Raw genomic sequence first — 20,931 nt, forward strand, 5'->3', positions numbered from 1 at the left:
GAAAAGGACGCGTCTGTGGACTGTGAGGGACTTTTACTCCTCTGTCTGTCCCTGTTTGTTTGAATGTTGTTGTGTTTTTTTAGTGCGACTCATCTTTTAAACGTCTCACTACTCGTTTTAATCCTGTGTTTTCATTCATTTTGTTCCTGTTGCTGTTTTGTGTCTCACTTCAGAACAAAGCTCTTCACCCGCGCTCTCGTCGTCAGAGTTCACTGACCCTCTCGCTGAGGGTCTCCAGCTCTTTCTCTTGCTCTTGGTAACGCTCCGCCCCCTGTCCACCGTCACCACGTGGACCGTTGCCGAGGTGCAGGGGGTAGTCGAGGCCGCTGAGTTGGGCGTGGTGATGCCAGCGCAGGTCGTCGCTCTCGTGGGTGATGTAACGCTCGTTCATACGGGACTCCAGGTTCCTCAGGTCCAGCCACATCTGGTAGTCCTGGTGAGAAAACCAACACACAGTCAGGTTCATGATCCCAGAGGAACACGGTAAACGGACGTTCAGTTAGATCAGTGTGTTCTTTATTTTGTCTACTGAGTTTTTGCCCACAGTCGAATGGAAACAGACCAATCAGCCACAAGATAACAGCAGTTACTGGTTTTAAGCTTGTGGCTGATTGGTGGATTCTGAAACTGACACTCTGCTCTGATCTGGATTCAAGCCAGCCTTAACTTTTAGTCTTGAATCCAGTCTTTAATTTCATCTCAGTGACATGAACTCTGGTTTTCATTCGTTAGTCAGTGTGTTGAATTCTGCTTCAGCTTCCTGCCTCAGTCTTTGGTTCCAGGTGACGAGACCCGTGTCTTCTGTCGTCCTCTTTGTCCCTCTTACTCTGTTCTTTTCTCTTTCTTACATATTGACATAAATGTAGAAAGGACCAAAAATGATTTTAAAAAACCCAAAAACCTCTGATCTTATTAAAGTCGTACCTGTAACCAGGGGTGACTGAGGGTCTTGTCAACACTGTACCGCTTCCTCATCTTCACTTGCAGCAGGTTGTTAATCAGGTCAATCGCTACGAGGAAGAAAAGACAGAAAAAGACAAAAAGGGGAGGAAGAAGAGATGAGAGTGAAAGTTTTGAGGTAAAGCCAGGAGGGGTGGTGGGGGTGTAGGGTCGGGCCCCCCCTGTGTAAGGGGCCAGTCGGGGCTAATGAGCAAAGCTAACATGATGTTAACATTTCTTCAGGGGTCAGTGGTCTGAACAGCTCTGGGACCCTGGGCCCCTCAGGTCTATAGGGGCCTCCATCGCTTGGCATTATGCACATGAATGGACCACTGCATGAATAGATAGCCCCCCCCAGGAAATCTGTCTGTCTAACTCTCTTTCTAAGAACTGCCTGGCTCTGAAGCAGCAGCTCATTCCTGTTTCTCAGGCGTCACATGACTCATCTTTAACCTGCAACATCCTTTTTTTTGGGGCCCCGGGGCCAAAGGACGGCGATGTCAGTCTGTCCAACACTGAAGCTCACAGCGTGGAAAAGCACCGGTTTCTGTTTGCTCAAGAAAGGCTCAAATTAAATTCAATTTACAAAGGTCTGAGATATTCTCTCTGTCCTGCCACAGTCAGGAACTGGCTGAAAAAACAACAGTTATAAAATCAACAGTTTTCCTTGAGTTAGCCCTCTGTGTGTGCGTGCTGCTAAACACAGCATCTGAAGAGGTAAACAGTAAAAGGCAGATCTGTTTGAACTGAAATCAAAATCTCAGACCACAAATGTGCCTCAGGGGCTTCACCATCTGTGCAGCACACCCCCCTTTAAAAAAGACATCTGAAATGGGAAATAACAAAGACAAAACCTCAGGATGAGCAGCTTCGTGTAATGGAAGCCGTGTGATCGTGGAGCAGAGTGTGATGTTTGTCATCGCAGCGTGGGGATGACAAACACTGAAAAAACTTGCTTCGTGTGGGCAGGAGACGAACGGAGTTCTGTAACAGAGGCCTTTAAAGCGTCCTCTTCTGAAGTGATCTTTGAAAAAGCAGACACGTTGACGCACTAAGAGTTTATTCTCCGACGTGTAATCCTCCTGCGGCTGACAGGAACCACCTGCATTTACTCTGAAGCGCAGCCGAAGTCGCTCTGGCAGGATGAGGAGGTGGAGGGAAGGTTAAGAGCTCTTCGGGGATCCGGCCGACGAGCGAGCGAGCGAGCGAGCGAGTGAGTCAGGCCCATTTAAATCCGTCTCATAGTCAACAGGACAATTCCAGCACAGCGACACACATGGATGCATTTAGAGACAATGACGACAACAACATGAGTCACACAGAAGCAGAGAATGGCTCAAACTGACTTCAAGGACGCGTTGGAGTGATCGCACTGCAGCGGGAAAAAATATTCACCTGTGCTGATGTTCGAGGAAAAAAAAGAAACGAGTGCAGAGCCACCGAGAGGTGAAACAGAGTGTTCAGCCCTGATCCCAGTTTTACAATAAAACAACCATCTGCAGAGAGAATGGAAATTCCAGCCCCGCAGCCAGTGTCCATCAGTTTGACTGACGTGAAACTCTGAATCATCAAAGACACGGTTTTCTTCCAAATCCAGAACAAGATCAAAACCAGGATTCTCATGGACGTGCAAACACACGGAAAACGATTTGATGCTGTTGTTCTTCAACCTCAGACCTTCTTCTGTCCATTCATTCATCTTTTTTATAAAAATTACTAAAAATGTCTCCTTGATTTTGTCTTTGTGTTGTGGACATGTTGACCCGGGTCCGGTTGTGTTAGAGACCACAGATGAGGCTGTGGTCCAGGATTTTACTCACCTTCCTGAGAGATTTTCTTCCAGGGGTGAGGAGGGTACATGAAGGCAGCGTTCTGGATCTGATCGTTGATGTCTTCATCTTCATTGAAAGGAAACGTCCCACTGAGACTGCAGCCGAGACGGAAACAGTTTTATATCGAATACATAAACAATATCAATAATAGAAATATTATGTGTTTATTGTTAAGTTGGAACTAATGAAGTCATAACAGCAGAAAAGGACTCACACTGAGACCGAAATCTAATAAGACTAAATTCTTCGGCGGCGTGCGTCTCATCCTACCTGACGTAGATGATGACTCCGACCGACCACATGTCCAGAGAGCGGTTGTAGCCTTTGTTCCTGAGGACCTCTGGAGCGAGATACGCTGGCGTGCCGACCACCGAACGCCTGAACGACTTCTCACCAATGATCCGAGCGAAGCCAAAGTCACAAAGCTTCACCTGCAGCCGGAGGATAAAACATCTGACACAAAAACAATCTCAGGTGTCCGGAAATGTCGTCAACCCCACTGCTTCAAAACAAATTTCCCGGAAAACACCATGGGATGTCCCATGTTCGAGGGACAGCGTTAATTTTTTAGGGAACCGAATCATCAATCACCATCATGGTGTTCGACCAGAAACACGGGACAGAGGATGAGTGTAACGAAGCCGCTGACAGTGACGAGCTGTTGGCTGCTGTCGTTTCACTCAGGAGGACGTTGGCATGCCTCTCTCATCGAATCGCAACTGCTGCATAACATCAGAGCGTCTCTCCATCCAGGTACTACATACTCACCTGTGGGTGGGCTGACCCTAACACCTGGAAAAGGTCGTGGAGCAGGCTGTCAATCAACAAACAGCTCCAGTGCTAACTGCTGCTCGATTCAGACAGCGCTGCTGTTTTCTCTTTTGACAGAGCGACGCTTAACGGGTCCTAAAATGGACGGACAAAATCACCTTCGCAAAACAGCAACAGGAAGACGCTGCAAGACACGGAGACAGTGAACGCAGCACAGGAATGTTCGCTGCTGCTTCTGCTGAACACAGGGCCATGAAAGCATCCAGCACACGGAGGAAAGAGGTGAAACAGGAAAACACATACAGACAGTCCATTAGCTGTTGTCGTGGAACTATCAGCAGCTTTCTGCAGATCTCAGTCTCCTCTCCAGAAATAGCTGTTTATGTCAGACAGTCTGTTATCTCTAATGATGCATCAGGTCGGCTGTTGATTCCGCACACACTTCACTTACTGTGTGTCACAGCCTGCGACTCTGAAATATCAGGAAACAAACCAAACGCTGAGAAGAGCTAGTAAAGAGGTAGTTTGCCGCGTAATGTTAGAGAGTAACTCCAGTGACTCAGCAGTTTGTTCCAGAGAAATTAAATGTCAGCTAATTCATACATTTTAAGAAACAACCTGTCCCTTCTCTCACTGTTCCCCAGAAAACAAACAAACAAACAAACAAACAAACCCACAAAACTTCATGATTCACTTGGAATTGATTCATATTTTCAAGCAAAAATGTAAAAAACTTTTGTTTCTCAAACATTTGAAGATGTTACGTCGGACACACACGCACACGCACACACGCACACACGCACACACACACACACACACACAGTACCTGTGGAAAGGAGTCTGCAGAAGCCAGCAGGACGTTTTCAGGTTTCAGGTCACAGTGGACAATGTTCTTGAAGTGGAGGTGACGCAAAGCCACCAGGATCTGATGATCACACACACACACACATCTCATCAAAGGAATCTCATTAATTACACACACAGGTTGGAGTAAAGGTCAGTGTAATTGAAACCAACAGGGATCATCCTGCTGAGGAGCAGGAATGTGATCAGGACATTTTGTGTAAATCTGATGAGGAGATTTATTTTTTCTTTGTACAAGTGGATTTTTAGCTCGATGGTGATGCAGGACATGAGCTCAGGGGTCATCAAAATTATTTCTAATCATCCTCATAATTAACAGGAAAGGTCACGAAACCCAGGTGTTAAAATAGGAGCGGACCACTGGGCTGAGGAGACAGAGCCAAGTCGTGCTGTGAGTGTGAACGTAGCACGTGAAATTAACGCTGAGCTTCAGATGTTTTCTGGCTAAAATGACCACAGTGTAAACACAATGACACAAAGGTCGTAGGCTGTGTGTGTGTGTGTGTGTGTGTGCACCTGAGTCACAAGGAACTTGGTGATCCTCTCGGGCAGTCGTCCCTTCTCACTGGACAGAATCATCTCCAGCATGTCTCCGTGAAGCTTCTCCATGACCACAAACACTCGCTCCGGCGTCTCGAACATGCAGTCCAGGTTGACCACACCCGGGTGGTGCAGGCTCTGGAGGGAGGAGGACAAACGATCTGGAGCCATCTGCAGCTGCTGCTGAGTAAAGCTTCAGGCTTGGTTTATCCAGTCAGCACAGCTTCAGTCTAACTTAAGTCAGTTCAGCAACAGGTCAATCAAAATTCTAAGAGCGCCCCCTACTGGACGACAAGTTAAACTACTTCAGATAGTCTGACTCACATTTGGACAATACCTTGAATTTTGAGGGTAAAGCAACAAACTGGTAGTTGGCTGCAGTTTGTGTTGTTCTATAACAACTAAACACCACGACTGACACAACAAACGATCTTATTTATACTGGTGCATCAACGCTTAAGCAGCATTTTATTCACTTTAAAAGTTAAAGTGTGTTGAGCTGTGAACTGAAGTTGGAGTCGAAGCAGGAAGTGGCCTGAAACAGAAAAACCTGAGTGTAATACTCAGCTGCATTTCACCACTGGAAAATGGCAAAAACTTTAGAGAGCAGATGTTTGTTTTTTCAGGTCTGTCTCGATAGAAAACTCTCACACCACACATCTGTAAACAGAAACAATGGAGAAGTGACACTGAAGGAAATCTTTTTATTCTCCAACCCCCCCACCCCCGGCAGAACGCACTGGATGTAAACTCTGTGTTTTCTGTGCAGGTGTGTGTTGCAGCAGCAGCATCTGCAGGTTGAGCAGCGCTGAAACATTACAGGATGTCACACCCCCACAGTGTTGCCACGGTAATGAAGTCGTTCTCGACAGGAAATCTCACTCACTGCCAACAGGCTCCTGAGCAGCACCGCTGTGTGTGTGTGTGTGTGTGTGTGTGTGTACCTGCAGGATGGCCACCTCGTTGCGCAGCTGACTCTCCTGTTTGGTGGGGAAGCGGAGTTTGTCGATGATCTTGATGGCGACGTCTCGGCCGGACTTCCTGTGTTTACCTGCACGAAAACACACAAAACACAAAACTTAGCAGAGTAAACACACTAAACATTACCCGAACTATATGTGAGGGTATATTTTTAGAGTTGTCTTGTTAGAAACTGCACAGAAATCTTTCCTGGGGTGAAGTGAAAGGGTCCAGTTTCCTTTTAAACTGAATCATTTCATTGAAACAGACGTTCGGGCATTTTGAGCCCACAGACAGAAGACTGCAAATTCAGACTTTTACAAGAGAAATGTTTCCTCCATATATTCTAACTTTATTCTCAAAATACTGATCCAATTAAAAAAGGGACCCAGAAAAAAGAAATCATTTTATACAAATATTAAAACTTAAGACTTTTAGGCTTTTTTCTTGTAAATTTTGTGAGACGGGTATTAAATTACATTCCATTAAAAAGATCTTAAATTTAACTTGATGAACCATGTAGAGACCTTGATGTTCTAGCTTCTAAATAACTGAGTGATGCTACATGTGGACATTGTGTTTAATGGCGGCCCGTGTCTCTCCACTTTGTGCTTGTGTGTTTTCACCTCCGTAAACGATGCCAAACTGTCCAGAGCCAAGAACTTCGTCTGGGAAGATCTGATACACGGAGTTGATGTCCTGAAAAACAAAACAACGCGCTCAAGATAAAACTGCAGGTTCTGATTGAAAGGAAATGACTCAGGTCACTTAAGGAGACTTCTTCACCTGAGGGGGGTCCTTGCTACATTCAGAGCAAGGACCAAACTAAAGCTGCAGGTCTTCAAACGTCTCAGAAGCATCTTTTATTTTGAATTGACGCTTTAAATCATATTATCTTCTTATGTCTCAGGAACAAAGGAAATAAGCACCTAAAAAAATATTAAACTATTTCTTTAACTAGCAAAGAAACGGACTGCGTTGTTGGATTTCGGGCCCTAATAAGAATCTTTGGGACGAAGAAATCAGCAAAATGAAAAGATGTAACCGAGGAAGCAGAAGAAGTGTGGTCTGTGCAGCGCAGCAAACTGCAAAACAAGATAATGATTTGATGCAACTACTTGTATTTGCACATCTCAGGTTTTAAACTAGAGTGAAAAGGCACAGAAACACCTGAAGCCATAAGATCACAAGCTGCTGCGGGTTTGGGCCGTGAAAGCGTCAGGTCAGCAGCCGTTAAGCTCCTCTGATGGAAAACCGCTACAGCTGAAGCAGAGGAAGGCGAGACAGGTTGACAGAAAGTGGGTCCAACAAAAAAGGGAATTGCATCAATTCATCACCTGGTGGAGGAGCTTTCAGGAAAGGATGTTGTGGAGGAGAGCCTACTGTGCACCTCCCTGAGCGTAACTACACAGCGTCAGTGATCTGCCACCGCTTTGACACCAAAACTGCAAAATATTTTCTCCTTCATTTGTCTGCAATCACGTCTCCCTTTTCTCCCCTGTTAGCTGACAGCCTAATATCACACCTCAAGCAAAGAGGACAGAAATACAATATTATAAACCTCCTCCCCCTTCCCCGAGCTTGCTGCCTAATTACCATCCGTCGCTATGGAAACCGTTTGGCTGAGTGAGTAATCATAGTAATCTCCATTTGAGGTGCTTGAAGACGTGCTCACCTTGGAGACGGCGAGGTGCACGTCTGCATGGAAATGGGACTTGATGTTCTCTGCAGTTACATTTGCATGAATGGAGTCTGTAGACATGTGAGCCTTATGCAGATCTTTGTGATGTACAGTAAATGTACGGCGTGTTTGAAACATACCAACCTGCTCTGGGAAAATCTGTCAACATGAACATGAAGTCTTACAAATGAAAAGTGACAGAAAGCAGAAAAGGATCAGACGGAGGAGAAGCAGGATGTAGATGAGGTGGAAAGTTTGGAGCGTAGACGTCAGAGAGGGCTCAGACATTCGTCATCATCTTAAATCATCTCAGAAAGTTAAAGGGTCCAGAATCAAGACCTGAGGCTGACCTCAACCAAAGGTTTTAGCAGAAGTACACCAACTGTAGTCTCCACACCACCGTGCCTTAGGGTCAGATGCACCATGCTAGAGCCCAACCGATATATACTGGCCAACATTTGATCACTCCAGATATATTGATTGATAGACAAATGACACGAAACTGAAGTACAGAAATGCCAGAGGCAGCTTTGGAGAGCAGTGACATGTCTGTGTCTCAGCCCAAAACATTTCTCAGTCGTTAAAAACGCTAATGTAAGGAAACATGTGGCCACACCAGAACAACAGAGACTAAACAAACCACCATGAGTGTGACATACAGAACAAAGCTGCTGGATTCGTTGTGGTGGTTGTCTGAGAAAAGGCACTGCCTTAAAGGCAAGAGTCAGGGGACAAATGTCTTCAGTGCACAGTAAACACCACAGGTGACAGACATGAGTGGCAGCAGCTTTGCTCTGAATGAACAACAGTGATACGTATATATCACTATCATATCATATATCACTGGAAACGTGGCAAATCCCTGAGTCTGGGTGTGTGTGTGTGTGTGCGTGTGTGTGTGAGTGTGTGTGTGTGTGTGAGTGTGTGTGTGTGTGAGTGTGTGTGTGTGTGAGTGTGTCTTCCTCACCACATTCTCCTGGATCTGGCAGTTGGAGACAGAAATACTGATGGAAACTTCCTCTGTTGATGACACAGAGAAAGGCCTCATATACACACAATCAGCAATATCAACAACTTAACGCTTGTTAAAGTAAATTAACCTGTTCATTTACTCTGCATTAATAATAAATGTTTTACATTTGAAGCTCGCAGCCTTCTGGTTGTGGAGATGCTGTATTATTTTAGTGTAATTTCCCCACAGGTGAACACAGGGAGTCAGAGAAGGTACTGCAACCACAGTGTTAGTCATGATCAGTTTGACGTCAGTGAAGGTCTGAAATATCTCTGATGGGTTTCGTGTGGGCGTCGACAGCCCTGAGGGGATCTGAGAGTCTGCGGGAGAATTCAGCAGCAGCATGAACATGAATACCTGAGCTGGAGATGTGTGAGGAGTCCGTTCACAGGCCGGAAGACGCTATAAGGACATTTATATTTGGCCAGTTTCCTTCTAAATGGATTCTAACACTGAGTGGCAGCAGAGAAAGCGAAGCATTCTGGGTTCATATTCACGTGATTATAATTCATTCATATAATTGTACATAGAGATAGATTAAAGGACAAATACTATTAATATTATAGCCGCGTGGACAGGTTTTAAACTGTGTCTCGGCTGAAATCGTGTCTTACTGTGTCCACCGCGGTGAGAACTTTGGGAAACTCCTGTAGAAACAGCCGGCATCAAAGCGTGCTGGATGGCCATCTCCCACATCCGAGCCACATCCTGCCCGACCCCACTGACCTGAAACCAGCAGCAGAAACAGGTCATACAGCACAGCTGCCCTGGAGAACCACAGCTTTTTACTGGTTTCTTCAAACGGCACGATGTCTGTAACTGCATCAGTCTGACAGGTGAATGTCTGCTTATCTGAAGGTTCATACAGATGTGATGTGTTTGATCCAGCTCAGCATCTGATGATCTAGATGCCAGACCAACCACTTGGTCCATTTATGGGGTTTTCCAGAGATTTCAGCCACATCTCACGGGCTGAATCATGGCAGGAAGTTTGCTCACTTGTCATGGACATAGATCAGTTGTGACATAAGCGTGGAAGGTGATACGTCTGTCTGTGTCTGTGGCTGAGATGAGACTTTTCTTTGTTGAACGAGATGTTTCTTAGTGAGGAGCAGCTCCACTCGTGCAGCAGATCAGAGATGGATGAACACAGCCAGGTGTAAGCAGGAGATCAAACTCTCTCACTGCGCAGAGCAAACAGAGCATCATTAACTCTGTCTCACCAGGATGCTGCTGCCGGTCACAGATGGCTCCGCTCTCTGCAGGTGCTCTCCGACGTAGTACACCAGCGATGCTGTGGCGATCTCAAAGCAGTGAGGATTAGCTCCATCAGGAAGCAGAGAGAAGGTCTGGGCCGGCTCCAGAGATAAGATCTCTGACAGAGGGATCTCCTGCAGACAGAAGAGGAGGAGGAGGAGGGAGAGAAGATGAAGAAGAGCAGAGCAGATCTCAGTACACTCTCACAAAAAACAATAGAGTAGAACAAATGCATGCATCAGCTCTACCTGTAACTGAGTTCACTAACTGAACCTTCAGTTCAGACTGAACTGGTCCATTTGTACTTTGAATTACAAAATACTCACAACAAATCAAAACCTGCGTCTCATTACGACGGTGTAAAAAACAAACAAACTTCTAACAACAAATAAGCAAAAAGTGAAGTGAGTAAATAAAGCGGCAAATAGCAAAGGAAATCCAAGAGTGGCGCAGGTTTTCTTACCTTGTAGTATTTACCTCCTGTGTCGTTCTGAAACAGTGTGATGCATTTACTGTCCAAACGCCAGTAATGTCTTTTCCTCTGAAACACCGAGATGAAGAGGACAAAAAAAAAAGAGAGAGGAAAGAAGGAAACAAAAGATTAGATGAGACAGCAACAAAGGAACTATGGGACAAGGCAGACAGGTAGACAGGCAGAGAGGGAAAGTCAACCGACAGGTAGCCAGATAAAATGACAGAGTGGTACCAGAGTGTCCTTGCTGGTGTAGTGGACCATCCAGCCCTCCTTCATCACATTGCTGCTCTTCCTCTTTGTGTGTTTGACGGACTGAACGACTCGCATCAGTGGGATGTTGTTACTGGTGGATGGGCTGCAGGGGGCGGGACAAAGAACAACCTCAGATCTACATGTGTGTGTTTGTATTGATATGTGTGTGTGTGTGTGTGTGTGCGCGTGTATGTTGTTGTACCTGATGGCCCGGTTGGACTCATCCAGGTCGGGGTCATGCAGGTCGCAGAGGTCACTGGGCCCCGCCTCCAGCAACAGACCTCCCTCTGATGTCAGCGCTTCATCCATGTCGTCCAACAAGCCGCCGCCTCTGTCAATGTCATGGTCGTCCAGGCAACCTTCCACCATGATGACATCTGACTCCGCCCCCGGGCTCAGAAGCTCTACTAGACAAAACCAAGAATCTGTGTGAGTGTTTCAGACATGAGGACGTTTTTGGAAACTAAGGACATTTGGACTTGGTTTTAAAGTAGAACTAGGTTTAGGTTAATGTCTGCGTCACGTAACGCTTGTAGTGACATTGGTCAGGGTCAGTGAGGGTCCTCATATGTACAAGCGAGTGCGTGTGAGTGAGTGTGTTGAAACTTGCCTCCGTTCTTCGAGACTTCTCCCAGGCAGTTGTTGGGCACTTTGGGAGCACATCGTTTGTGACAGTTGAATTTACAGTCTGAGAGAAAAGGAGAGCAGCCATCAGGTCACAGTCCAACACACTGTGGGTCCTCCAGTGCTTTTACACCGGGGATGAACGTACAGCTTTGACTGACCAGCTTCTCCAGGTTCAAAAAAAGTTTCAGTGAATTTGAACAATAATTTGTTCAAATTTGATCCCAGTTGACGAAGCCTGTGGGAAATGGGATCCCCCCATTTCCCTATTCATTAATTTACCCAACAGCTAATAAATGATAAAAAGGATTTTACTTTGAAAGGTTGTGAAAGATGCTCACCTTTACACTGCAGTCCCTGTCTGAAGAGGCCTTTCAGCAGCTTCTTGCAGTGCTGGCAGACGGTGGGTCGGGTGTACGAGTGGATGAGAAAGGTGTGGGGAACTTTGACCTTCGACAACAAGATCTTGTCCAGTTCGATGGGACGGCCGACGTACGACTGGGAGCTGGAACGACGCTCTCTGCCGGGGAAGTAATCTAACTGGTTCTTCTGCTGTGAGAACAGAACGACACAAAGCCCGGTTACACATGTTCAACCAAAACACTCACTCCAGATTCACTGGAGCACATGGTTTTACAAGCGACTCCAATTGTCACTGATGTTTTGAACTGGTTCCAGATGATGGTTGGTTTTAGGCTCCAGGCCACATTTAGTTTTCCACCATGAACTTAAAACAAGTCAAACAAACAATCTGCAGCCTCTTCACCAACTTTACTGACACGAACATATACGTCTCAAGCCTCTGATAGATTCGCTGATCTGTGACAAATGGGCAACTCACTGCATTAAAACAGGAAACAAATTTCAGATTTAAAATCCAATGCACTGTTACATAATTAGAAGCATAAATTCAACTCAAGTTTGAATCAAACCTCATTGAGTATTATTATGGATAAAGTGGTGGGACTTACCTCCATACTGGGACTGACTGGAGACTGGATAGAGAGAGAGAACAAGAGAAAGAAAGAAAGAAAGGCAGTTAAAGTGGAGTTTGAATGTTGAATAAGATTTTATCTTATTTTTCTTCTGAAACACATGTACAGTTGTTGAGTGGAACATCTGACAGGCATAGCAACAGTAACTAAAGGAAGCTTATGACCTGGCGACCTGGAGAGTTTGGTTTGGACGTCAGGTGTTGGTTCTTTAAACAAGACGAACAAAAATCCTCATGCAGATGTTTTTAGGATGTACAGTCTATAATGAGCCTGAGCTCCAGTGTACTGACCAGCAGAGCATCATCAGTGTAGTGGGGGGGTGAGGGCTCTGCAGAGAGGGGGCGGCCCATGTTGACCAGCCCCCCCGTCAGGGAAACGTTGGACGGGCGACGCCTCCTCACCCCGCTGCAGTTATTTGGGATCTTAAAGGCACAACGCTTGTGATAATTCAGACCACAGCCTGGACAGAAAGAGACAAGAGGAACCTGCGTGATGGAACTGTGTGTTGATCAGCAGCAGTTTATCCATCTGAGCTTCATAAGCACAAAACTACGGCAGCATGTAAACACACATCCACTGTTTGTCATCTGTACCTTCACATTTGAGTCCCTGTCGTACAAGTCCCCACAGCATCTCTCCACAGTGGTCGCAGAAGGCCGGGGCTCTGTACGAGTGGACAAACAGACAGTGTGGACGGATCTGGAAGTCCTCCACTGTGGCTGAGGCTGCAGAAATGGAAAAGACATCAGCAGCATGTGAGACGAGTAAGATGCCTCTGATAAACTGATTCAGCTAAGCATTTTATTTGTGTCCTCTTTTTTCTTTGTGTTGTCTCTTTATTTTTCTGAATTGCGTGCACACTCCTCACACACACTGTTCTCCCTTGTCAGAGCTGAAAGAAACTGAAGCAGCAGGTGGATAATACAAAATATGATCAACAAATAAAAGCTAGATGTACATAATTTAAATTAGTAAAACCACAGAAAACCAAAAGTAAACAAATCTGATTTCAGTAAATCATCAGTCCAGTATCATGCAGTTTGAAGCAGAGCAAACATCCAGAGAGCGTGTGTATTATTCTGAAGTGATTCTTCTTTTCCACGTTTGCTAAAATGTATTTAAAGCGGCTCATCAACGAGCATCTGCTGATCTGGGGCGACTGGGCTGGCGGCCATGATGGCCATCTGAGACCAAACACGCTCCAGCTGTTTTCACAAAGACCCAGTTGGGTTCACTGGCAGCACCAAGAAATCCTGCTGAGAAACCCACAACACTGAAGGCGGAATCAACTCTGGGGAGTAAAGAAAGCTTAAAAACTACACCCAAATTTCTCAGTTTTACAAATCCAGGTCAGAAATTCACACTGCTTCACCTTTGGACCTCCTCGTTTTCCAAGCTGGAACACAGAAATAAAGATGAACCAAGGACATTTACAGTGAACTCTTCGAAAACGAGATCACATTTGGATTTTTTTCTCAGAGACAGGTGAAGAAAAGCGTCTGGTTTAAGGTAAAACCACTCTGTCTCTGATTCCTGAGCATCTGTTTGGCTGTATGAAGTTTCAAACTGAAACTTGGTGATAGCTGAGGATTTATCATAACTGAAGTTTGTGGCAGCTGAGAATCTTTGCAGTTTTTCCTTGAGCTCTTCATGCAGTTCAGCCTTGCCTGGTCACCATGGCTACAGGGCTTGTCACCTGGTTGTCGTTGGTATTTTTAGATTAGTGCTGACACAATACTTTTGTTTTAGTACTGATACCAAAATCATACAGTTTTTCATACCTACTTTTGAGAAACGTGTTTTTCTATAACAACTCTTGCAGATTTGTCCAGAGAAGCCAAATTTCCCAGACGTTGAATATGCTGTCTGAGGGACCTACACAGGTGTTTTCACCTACAGTGCCTGATTAAACCTGTTCTGAGGACTAGGGCAGACAGGTAAAGACTGTGCTTTTTTAACATTACCCTTCACACTGTTGTCGTGCTCTGCCATGGCCTGTGAGTTTGTGTCTTGTCCTGGACTGATGCTTGTGTGTTGTGTCTCCCTTCAGGTCCTGGTAGGAGCAGATTAACTGGCTACACCTGGCCACTCCATCGGGTTTAAGATGAGCTGTCTCCATTCCAGCTCACTCTCTGGTTCTTCCCCTTACACCATGTTATCTTTTGTTTGTTTAGTTGTCTTTTTTTTTTCCCCATGCGAGACTACACCTTCACACATCTACTGACCAACATTACTGATGCGCTGACGAACCCTTTCATACCTTTAGTTACTCTAGTTTGTTGTAATGCTGTGGTCTAATCAGAGAGGATAAATGAAAGCACCTGTGCAGCAGTGGCTCTACTCCGAGCTCCGTCCATATGTCTGAGAAAACTAGACAGAGTTTAGACTGAGTCTAAATAAACTACAGTGTGTGTGTGTTTGTGATGATGAAGGAACATGTCACCCAGTGGCAGCGTGTGCATCTCTGATGTGTTTCAATAGCTCTTAGAAACAGTGGAGCTCTGCGGCTCAGAGGGATCAGGTGTGTCAGGTTTTGGATGCACACACAGTCTCGTTAGTGGGACGCATTTAGTGATGGTTCAGAAAAATGCAGAACATCATCAGAGTTTTCCTTCAACCAGCCAGAGACGGAGAGAGAAAGAAGAGGGGAGGGAGATAAACACAACAACACAGAGAAAGAGTAATGAATGGGTTGTTAGGGGTATTTTGTAAATGTTTTGGAGGTATGAGAGGCTCTTAGTGGGCGCAGATGGACCGAGTGTTTGTTTGGTTGGCCAGCAGGCTTGGCAAGGCATGATGGGTAGTTTGGGATATGGTTTTCGCTCCATTCTCTCTCTGCATGTTATTTCTGAATCTCTCTCGCCTTTTCGTTTTCTTTCACACACACACTTTCGCACACACTCTCGCCCTGTGCTGTGGTCCTCCAGCAGAATGCGGCTCTGATTAGACATTCTGCTGCAGGAAATTACCTCCATTTATTCAAATTATTGTTTATGCCTTTTGTTTGGAGGGCCAACATACGTTTGGAAGTCTGAACAAGCTCCCGAACCGTTATTATATGCTTCAGAAAATGACTTGTGCGTGTGTGTGTGTGTGTGTGTGTGTGTGTGTGTGTGAGGGTTTCCTAGGTAGTCCTTGTCTGAATATAAATGCCTGTGTTTATGTGTATGTTCTCTGTGGTGGAATTAGGGGCATTAAGGAGCACTCGCTGCTAGCTTGTTAACACACAACCAGAAAACAAACACTGCGGGTGCAGAAACTGTAAACCAGCGGTTACATTCATGTTTTAGATGTTTAGCTCCACAAATATCCACAACAACAGACTCAACTTTAATCGTGGGAAAAATTCCCACGTTAACCACTTGGGAAAGTTCATGTCATCGAAAAAGCCCAAGTTTACTGCGGAGTTTCAGCACTACATTAGAATCAGAACCAGATTTGTTGCTTGCCTGTATGCTTGGGGGTGGGGGTAGGGGGGTTTCCAGACCCGCCATCTCGGATGAGTCCAGTGACCTCCGTGTCGTCTGCAGACAGCTGGGTCCTTGGAGGTGCCGTTGCTGGCGTAGAGCAAGAGGAGCAGCGGGGAGAGGACACATCCTTGGGGGGGCACCAGTGCTGACTGTCCGTACGCCAGCAGTTTAAAAAAATGAATTTGTGTTTAATTACCCTGAAAGACGGACATTGGCCGATATGTTGCTTTTGCGTTTCAGGCTTTTGCATGTCACTAAGCGCAGGGATAAATCGCAGTTTTGAGCGGAGAAACTTTCACAGTCCTAATAGGTGGGTTTCACGTGACGTCACGACGCAGCGGCGCGAGGGCGCCAAATTCAAATGGCGGACAGGAAGTGTTTCAGCCGTTAGCTGACTGACACACTGAGAATCTACCGTGTGGAAAAACGCATATGTTTCGTGTAGTGCACCGGCGCTCAAATCGTGCGAATAGAGAAAAAGAAAAAAAGCTAGGGTACCAAAAGTAGTCACCCACAAAGGTGATAAATATATAAAAACGTACAGAACAACGCCGTAAAGGTGGATCTTAAACGTCTGCGGTCGGGAGGAGCAGTCTGCTAATGCCCGTGTCTGCAGTGACCACTTCGTCAAAGGTATGTTAGCTAGCTAACTTGGTTTTTGTGGCTGTGTTTATATCGTTAGGTTGTCGCTTAATGCTCATTTTCATAGTAATAATTATTAAGTTGCCGGTAGTCTAATATGGACTTCATTGGTACTTTGTATGCTGCCCTGGTGTTTTAGGGCACGTTGACTCAGTAGTCCAAATGCTATTTCGCTGTCATGTCATACATTAGTATTTCTATGTAACTGACAAATAAACCCCCTTGTATCCCTGTAAGATGTGTTTGTTGACATTATAGCCGCTATTGCTAGCTGCTAACTATACATAACCAGTATAAGAATAAACACTCACCCTGGCGAAGACCAAACAATAATCGTCTTGGAGCCGTTTGGTACCAAGGTTGTGGACCCACCCGCTCACAAAAAAGCTATACGCCTCCAGGCTTCTGTAGGCTTTTATTTGCTGTTTCGTATAATAAGAGGTCTGAAGTACGAGATAATTGGTGATCTCAACAGCCTCGATTGTCGGCAAATCTTTAACGTCCGTTGAAAACTCGCTCATCTTCGAGGTGCGGGTCACGTCCAACATATTGTTTGATTAATTGCGTGTATATCCGTCTCGACACGGGATCTAAACCCGTAAAATATTTTCCTATATGATGGGTAGTTTGGGAATATTTAGAAATATTTCCTATTTCTAATATTTCCTCCATTGGCTTTGACGTGTAATTTACTTCCTGCCGTCCAGGTTGAATCGCTCCGCCTACGTGCGTCATCACGATCACGTGACTGAAACGCAGCTATTACAACCTGGACGTTGATGTCAATGTTATTTACAAGTTTGGAATTGGTAATTACCTGTGTGTGTCTATCTGTGTACATATGTTTGTATGCATCTTTATTTTGTAGTTTTCTTTCTTTTTCCTCATGACTAAATTTACTTAAAACAATAAATCAGAGAAAAAGTGCAGCTGAGTTGAACTCCCATCATCCTCAGGGTTTGTTGTGGACTCTAAAAACCTTAATCAACATATACGCTGATTAAAAAACAGGAAACAACAGAGTTTGTTGTTTCCTAGGTAGAAATCACAGCCAATAAAACCTGTCTGGCTGCGTATTTCAGGAATTATCAGGATGTTTTTTACAGGTCGTTTGTGACCAATCAGTTCGCTTGGCTGGAGCTGCCTGTTACACCATTCAAGCTTAATTTCCTGTTTGTTTCCTCCACACTTTGAGCTGTCACTGGGACTGGCAGAGAGCCGTTAATAAAAGTGTTTTTAACTGAGTGTCAGCATCCAGAGGGAGGGGGGGACGAGGAGGAGGAGGGAGGAAAGGTAGAGGAGGTGGGAGAGGGAGGAGATGAAGCGGAGCAAAAGAGGAGGAAGGAGGCAAAGAACTGGTGAAAGATGGAGGGCGAATGTAAATGAGGTGGGAAATTACAAGAAGGATAAAGAGGAGGAAAAGGACAGGGAAACTTTTAGGGAAGGAATGAGTGGGAAAGACAAAAAACAAAATGAGGTGGTAAATGGAAAGAAGATATAGAAGAAGATGAGCACAGACAAGAAGGAAAAGAAGAATGAACGTGGCTCAGACGAAGAAAGAAATGGAAGAGAAAATAAGTGAAGAAGAAAAGAAACTGTTCTCATTTCCAGCTTGACCAAAAAGATGATGAGGAAGGTGAAGGGGAGTAGTGTTGGTGAAGGTGACAAGGTAAAAGAAGAGGAGAGGGGGAGGAGAAAGAGCAGCTGCTGACCCCAGTTCAGTGAATCAGTACTTTGAACTGTAATTTTTCAGTGGACATGAAATGAAGACATACACATAAATTTTGTGCAGAATATTTAGTGGATCTAAGCCATTAGCTAGAATAATTAATTCTTCTTATTACTGACTGAAATTAGACCAGAATTATACTTTAAACAGTGGATCACACTCTAGACATGTACATAGAAAAAATGTATTCATTAAAACAAACACACACAAACTCAGACGAGCATTATGCAAATGTCCACCAACTCACACACACACGCTGTACTGGGTGGTGACAGAGGAGCAGGAAACTGGGAAGCAGCAGCTGTCATGCCGTTAGCGTAGCATGGTGTGAACACCTGAGTCCTGAGCTGGACGGCAGCCAGATAGACGAGTCTGACAGAGACGGTGAATCGTTATTTTCCACATCTGGAGACGTTAAGCTGCTTTCCAGGCTTTTTACTCGTCTGCTTAAACAATTAACCAGTGAATCTTTACCTGCAGGAGCTTTTCTTTGGTTGGGTTTGTTCAAACTGTTCAGGCAGGGCAGGTTTTACCCAGAATCCACTTGCGGCTTCAGCTGACTGTTTGTTCTTTTCATGGGATTCATTGACAAAAAGAAAAATAAAGAATAGAATAGAAAGAAAACTGGAGCAGATGAAAGAGGAATGAGTGATGAGATGTTTGTGTGTGTGTGTGTTTTATCCATCCAGTGAGGTGAAGTCTGACCTGCTGAGCATTTGACACCTTTACAGAGTCAAACACACGACTCCCCACAGCTCAGCCAAAAACAGAACAACACTGAGACACACAAACGCACAACTTAACCTGTTTTCACTGGATTTTCATTCCGTTTATTTATCTGTTTGGCACAGTCACCACATGCTTCAAGCCCCATTCAGACTAGACTTATGTGTCAGGGGGAGGTGGGGTAATTTCATCACATATATGGGTAAAATTTATAAACTATAATTCATAAATGATATGAATTAAAACCATCAGGACAGGGAGATCAAAGCTATGTGCTTTGAATCTATAAGTCGGTCCCGGTTTTCTGTTTCGAGCCTTGTGTTTTTTTTAGTCTATGGTTGTTTACACTTCAAATCATCCCCATTAACAGCAGCTGAATCATCTGTGATCAGCTCCTGTTTGCAGTGAACACCTGAATGTACAGACAGCTCACAGGATCCCTGTGACACTGAGGGACTCTTTGGTCTTTGTCCTGCTGAACGTCCGTGTGTATTACAGACCTGATCCTGTCATTTCACCAGGGTAAACATGTTCGTCTGGAAAAGTCGTCTCAGTGAAGGTGTCATTCATGTTGAACACACAGCAGGCTCTCATGTAGTCTTGTTGTTGTGATTTTTGTTTCACATGTTACTGGACATGCTAATAGACAGCCCCTCCCACCTCTGATGTCGCCATCAGCCCCTCTCACCTGACAGCACGGCCTCCACCAGGTCTCCCTCCTGGATCTGAGAAGCAGAGCGCAGCAGCTGCAGCACGTTCTCCGACGTCTGGTCATGACGAAACAGCAGGATCTTCTCATACATCCCATAGAAACCGCACTCAGGTAACTGACAGAGACAGAGAGCAGAGCACTGAGCGGAGAGTGTAGAGAGGCACCATGGTAAATACAGACTGAGCTGCACTGGGTTTTGTCTTTCAGGCTGCCTGTTTGATTGGTACAGTCGGGTGGATGTGTGTCCAAGCTGACATAGACCTGCAGGTAGAGTTCAGGGTTGAAAAAGCTACTGTGCCACTGCTGTGACTTTGCCATAGAAAAAAATATTGTGTTTCTAGACTGCAGTAGTTTTTCCAGTCTACTATAATTTGATTCAGTTTCAACATCAGTCAGTGACACTGCAACATGATGTTTGATTAGAAAATTATTCAGCACATAAACCAGATAAAACAAACGAGATATGAGATGTTAGTCAGGAAGCCTCAGAGCTGCTGGTTGGTTAGATGTTTCCCCTCGTTTCCAGCCCCATTCAGCTGTAACTCCATATTTATCGTACACGTCTTACTCAGCACTTTTTCTCTGTTCTTTTTTTACTTAGCTGTCAGTACTAGTGAAAGTAGTACAACCAACCTGCCTCATTTTATGGATTTAGAAATGCAACATTTTATGAATTAAATACTGTATAAACCCATTCACAGTTTTAGAAAAACAAACAAACTTTCTGACTGTATTTTAGTATAATGGAGTTGCTGGTAACACCTTCTCATCAAAACCGTTTAATTATGGTGAGTAAAACCGTTTGAATGTGAGCCTGAGTGAAGATCAAGCAAAGAGAAGGAGCGAGGGAGAGATGGAGGTGAGCTTTGATCTTCATCAGCAGATGAATAAATCATTCAAATAACTGAAATTATCATCGTGAAGCCACGGACAGAAAAATGGAGCCGAATAAAGTCACACTAATGTGATAAATTTACAGACTGAACTCATGTTCAGGTCATGAATGCCACGTAATTTACTGCCAACAGCTGTGATAATCCAATCACGTTAATCAAATAACAATAAACAGCAGACTGACAGTCTTATTACTGTCTCTGAGAATGAATCACATTCACAGGATTTATTTTATTTTATCAAAAAGTCATTTTCTAAAAACACATGACTGAAACTGTCACAGCTGAAGGAGAGAAGGTGACACTGGAGCGTGGATTCAAACATACTGCGGCACAACTGGGAAGCTTTTACACTCCAATCATGCAGAAGTTTCAGAGGATTAAATTTTTATTAAAAAAAGACTGAGACAGAATTGAAATCTATTCCGACTTTAAGCTCTGCTCTCAGTGAAGGGCCAAACACTCAGGGCCGGGTGGAGCATCGCTGTAAAACACATCTTAGGTCGTTATCTAAAATTTAATTGTCTTCACAAAGACAGAACACACACACACACACA

At 44.7% G+C, this 20,931-nt stretch overlaps 1 protein-coding gene across 1 annotated transcript; it reads right to left on the reverse strand.

Annotated features, from left to right (window-relative positions):
- Positions 1-202: 202 nt before the first annotated feature.
- Positions 203-19,587, reverse strand: prkd1 (protein kinase D1). The gene is made up of 20 exons (XM_041060708.1): positions 19,458-19,587; positions 12,796-12,927; positions 12,493-12,662; positions 12,179-12,202; positions 11,549-11,756; positions 11,194-11,271; positions 10,786-10,987; positions 10,563-10,686; positions 10,320-10,397; positions 9,823-9,990; positions 9,214-9,325; positions 8,555-8,607; positions 6,533-6,605; positions 5,891-5,997; positions 4,923-5,084; positions 4,369-4,467; positions 3,042-3,202; positions 2,760-2,866; positions 925-1,010; positions 203-433 (listed from the first exon to the last, which is right to left on the reverse strand). The coding sequence occupies exons 1-20, from the start codon at positions 19,570-19,572 to the stop codon at positions 203-205; spliced, it is 2,490 nt and encodes an 829-aa protein (XP_040916642.1). The 5' UTR covers positions 19,573-19,587.
- Positions 19,588-20,931: the final 1,344 nt, after the last annotated feature.

This window comes from Toxotes jaculatrix, chromosome 17, assembly GCF_017976425.1.
Source record: "Toxotes jaculatrix isolate fToxJac2 chromosome 17, fToxJac2.pri, whole genome shotgun sequence".
Taxonomy (NCBI): Eukaryota; Metazoa; Chordata; class Actinopteri; family Toxotidae; genus Toxotes; species Toxotes jaculatrix.

Excerpts from the sequence above, each read along its gene's own strand:
- prkd1 (XM_041060708.1), bottom strand. The coding sequence starts at position 19,572 with ATGTATGAGAAGATCCTGCTGTTTCGTCATGACCAGACGTCGGAGAAC. Across the intron at positions 4,468-4,922 it reads CCAAGTTCCTTGTGACTCAG|ATCCTGGTGGCTTTGCGTCA; the intron begins GTGCACACACAC and ends TGTGATCATCAG. Across the intron at positions 1,011-2,759 it reads GAAGAAAATCTCTCAGGAAG|CGATTGACCTGATTAACAAC; the intron begins GTGAGTAAAATC and ends TCTTCCTCGTAG.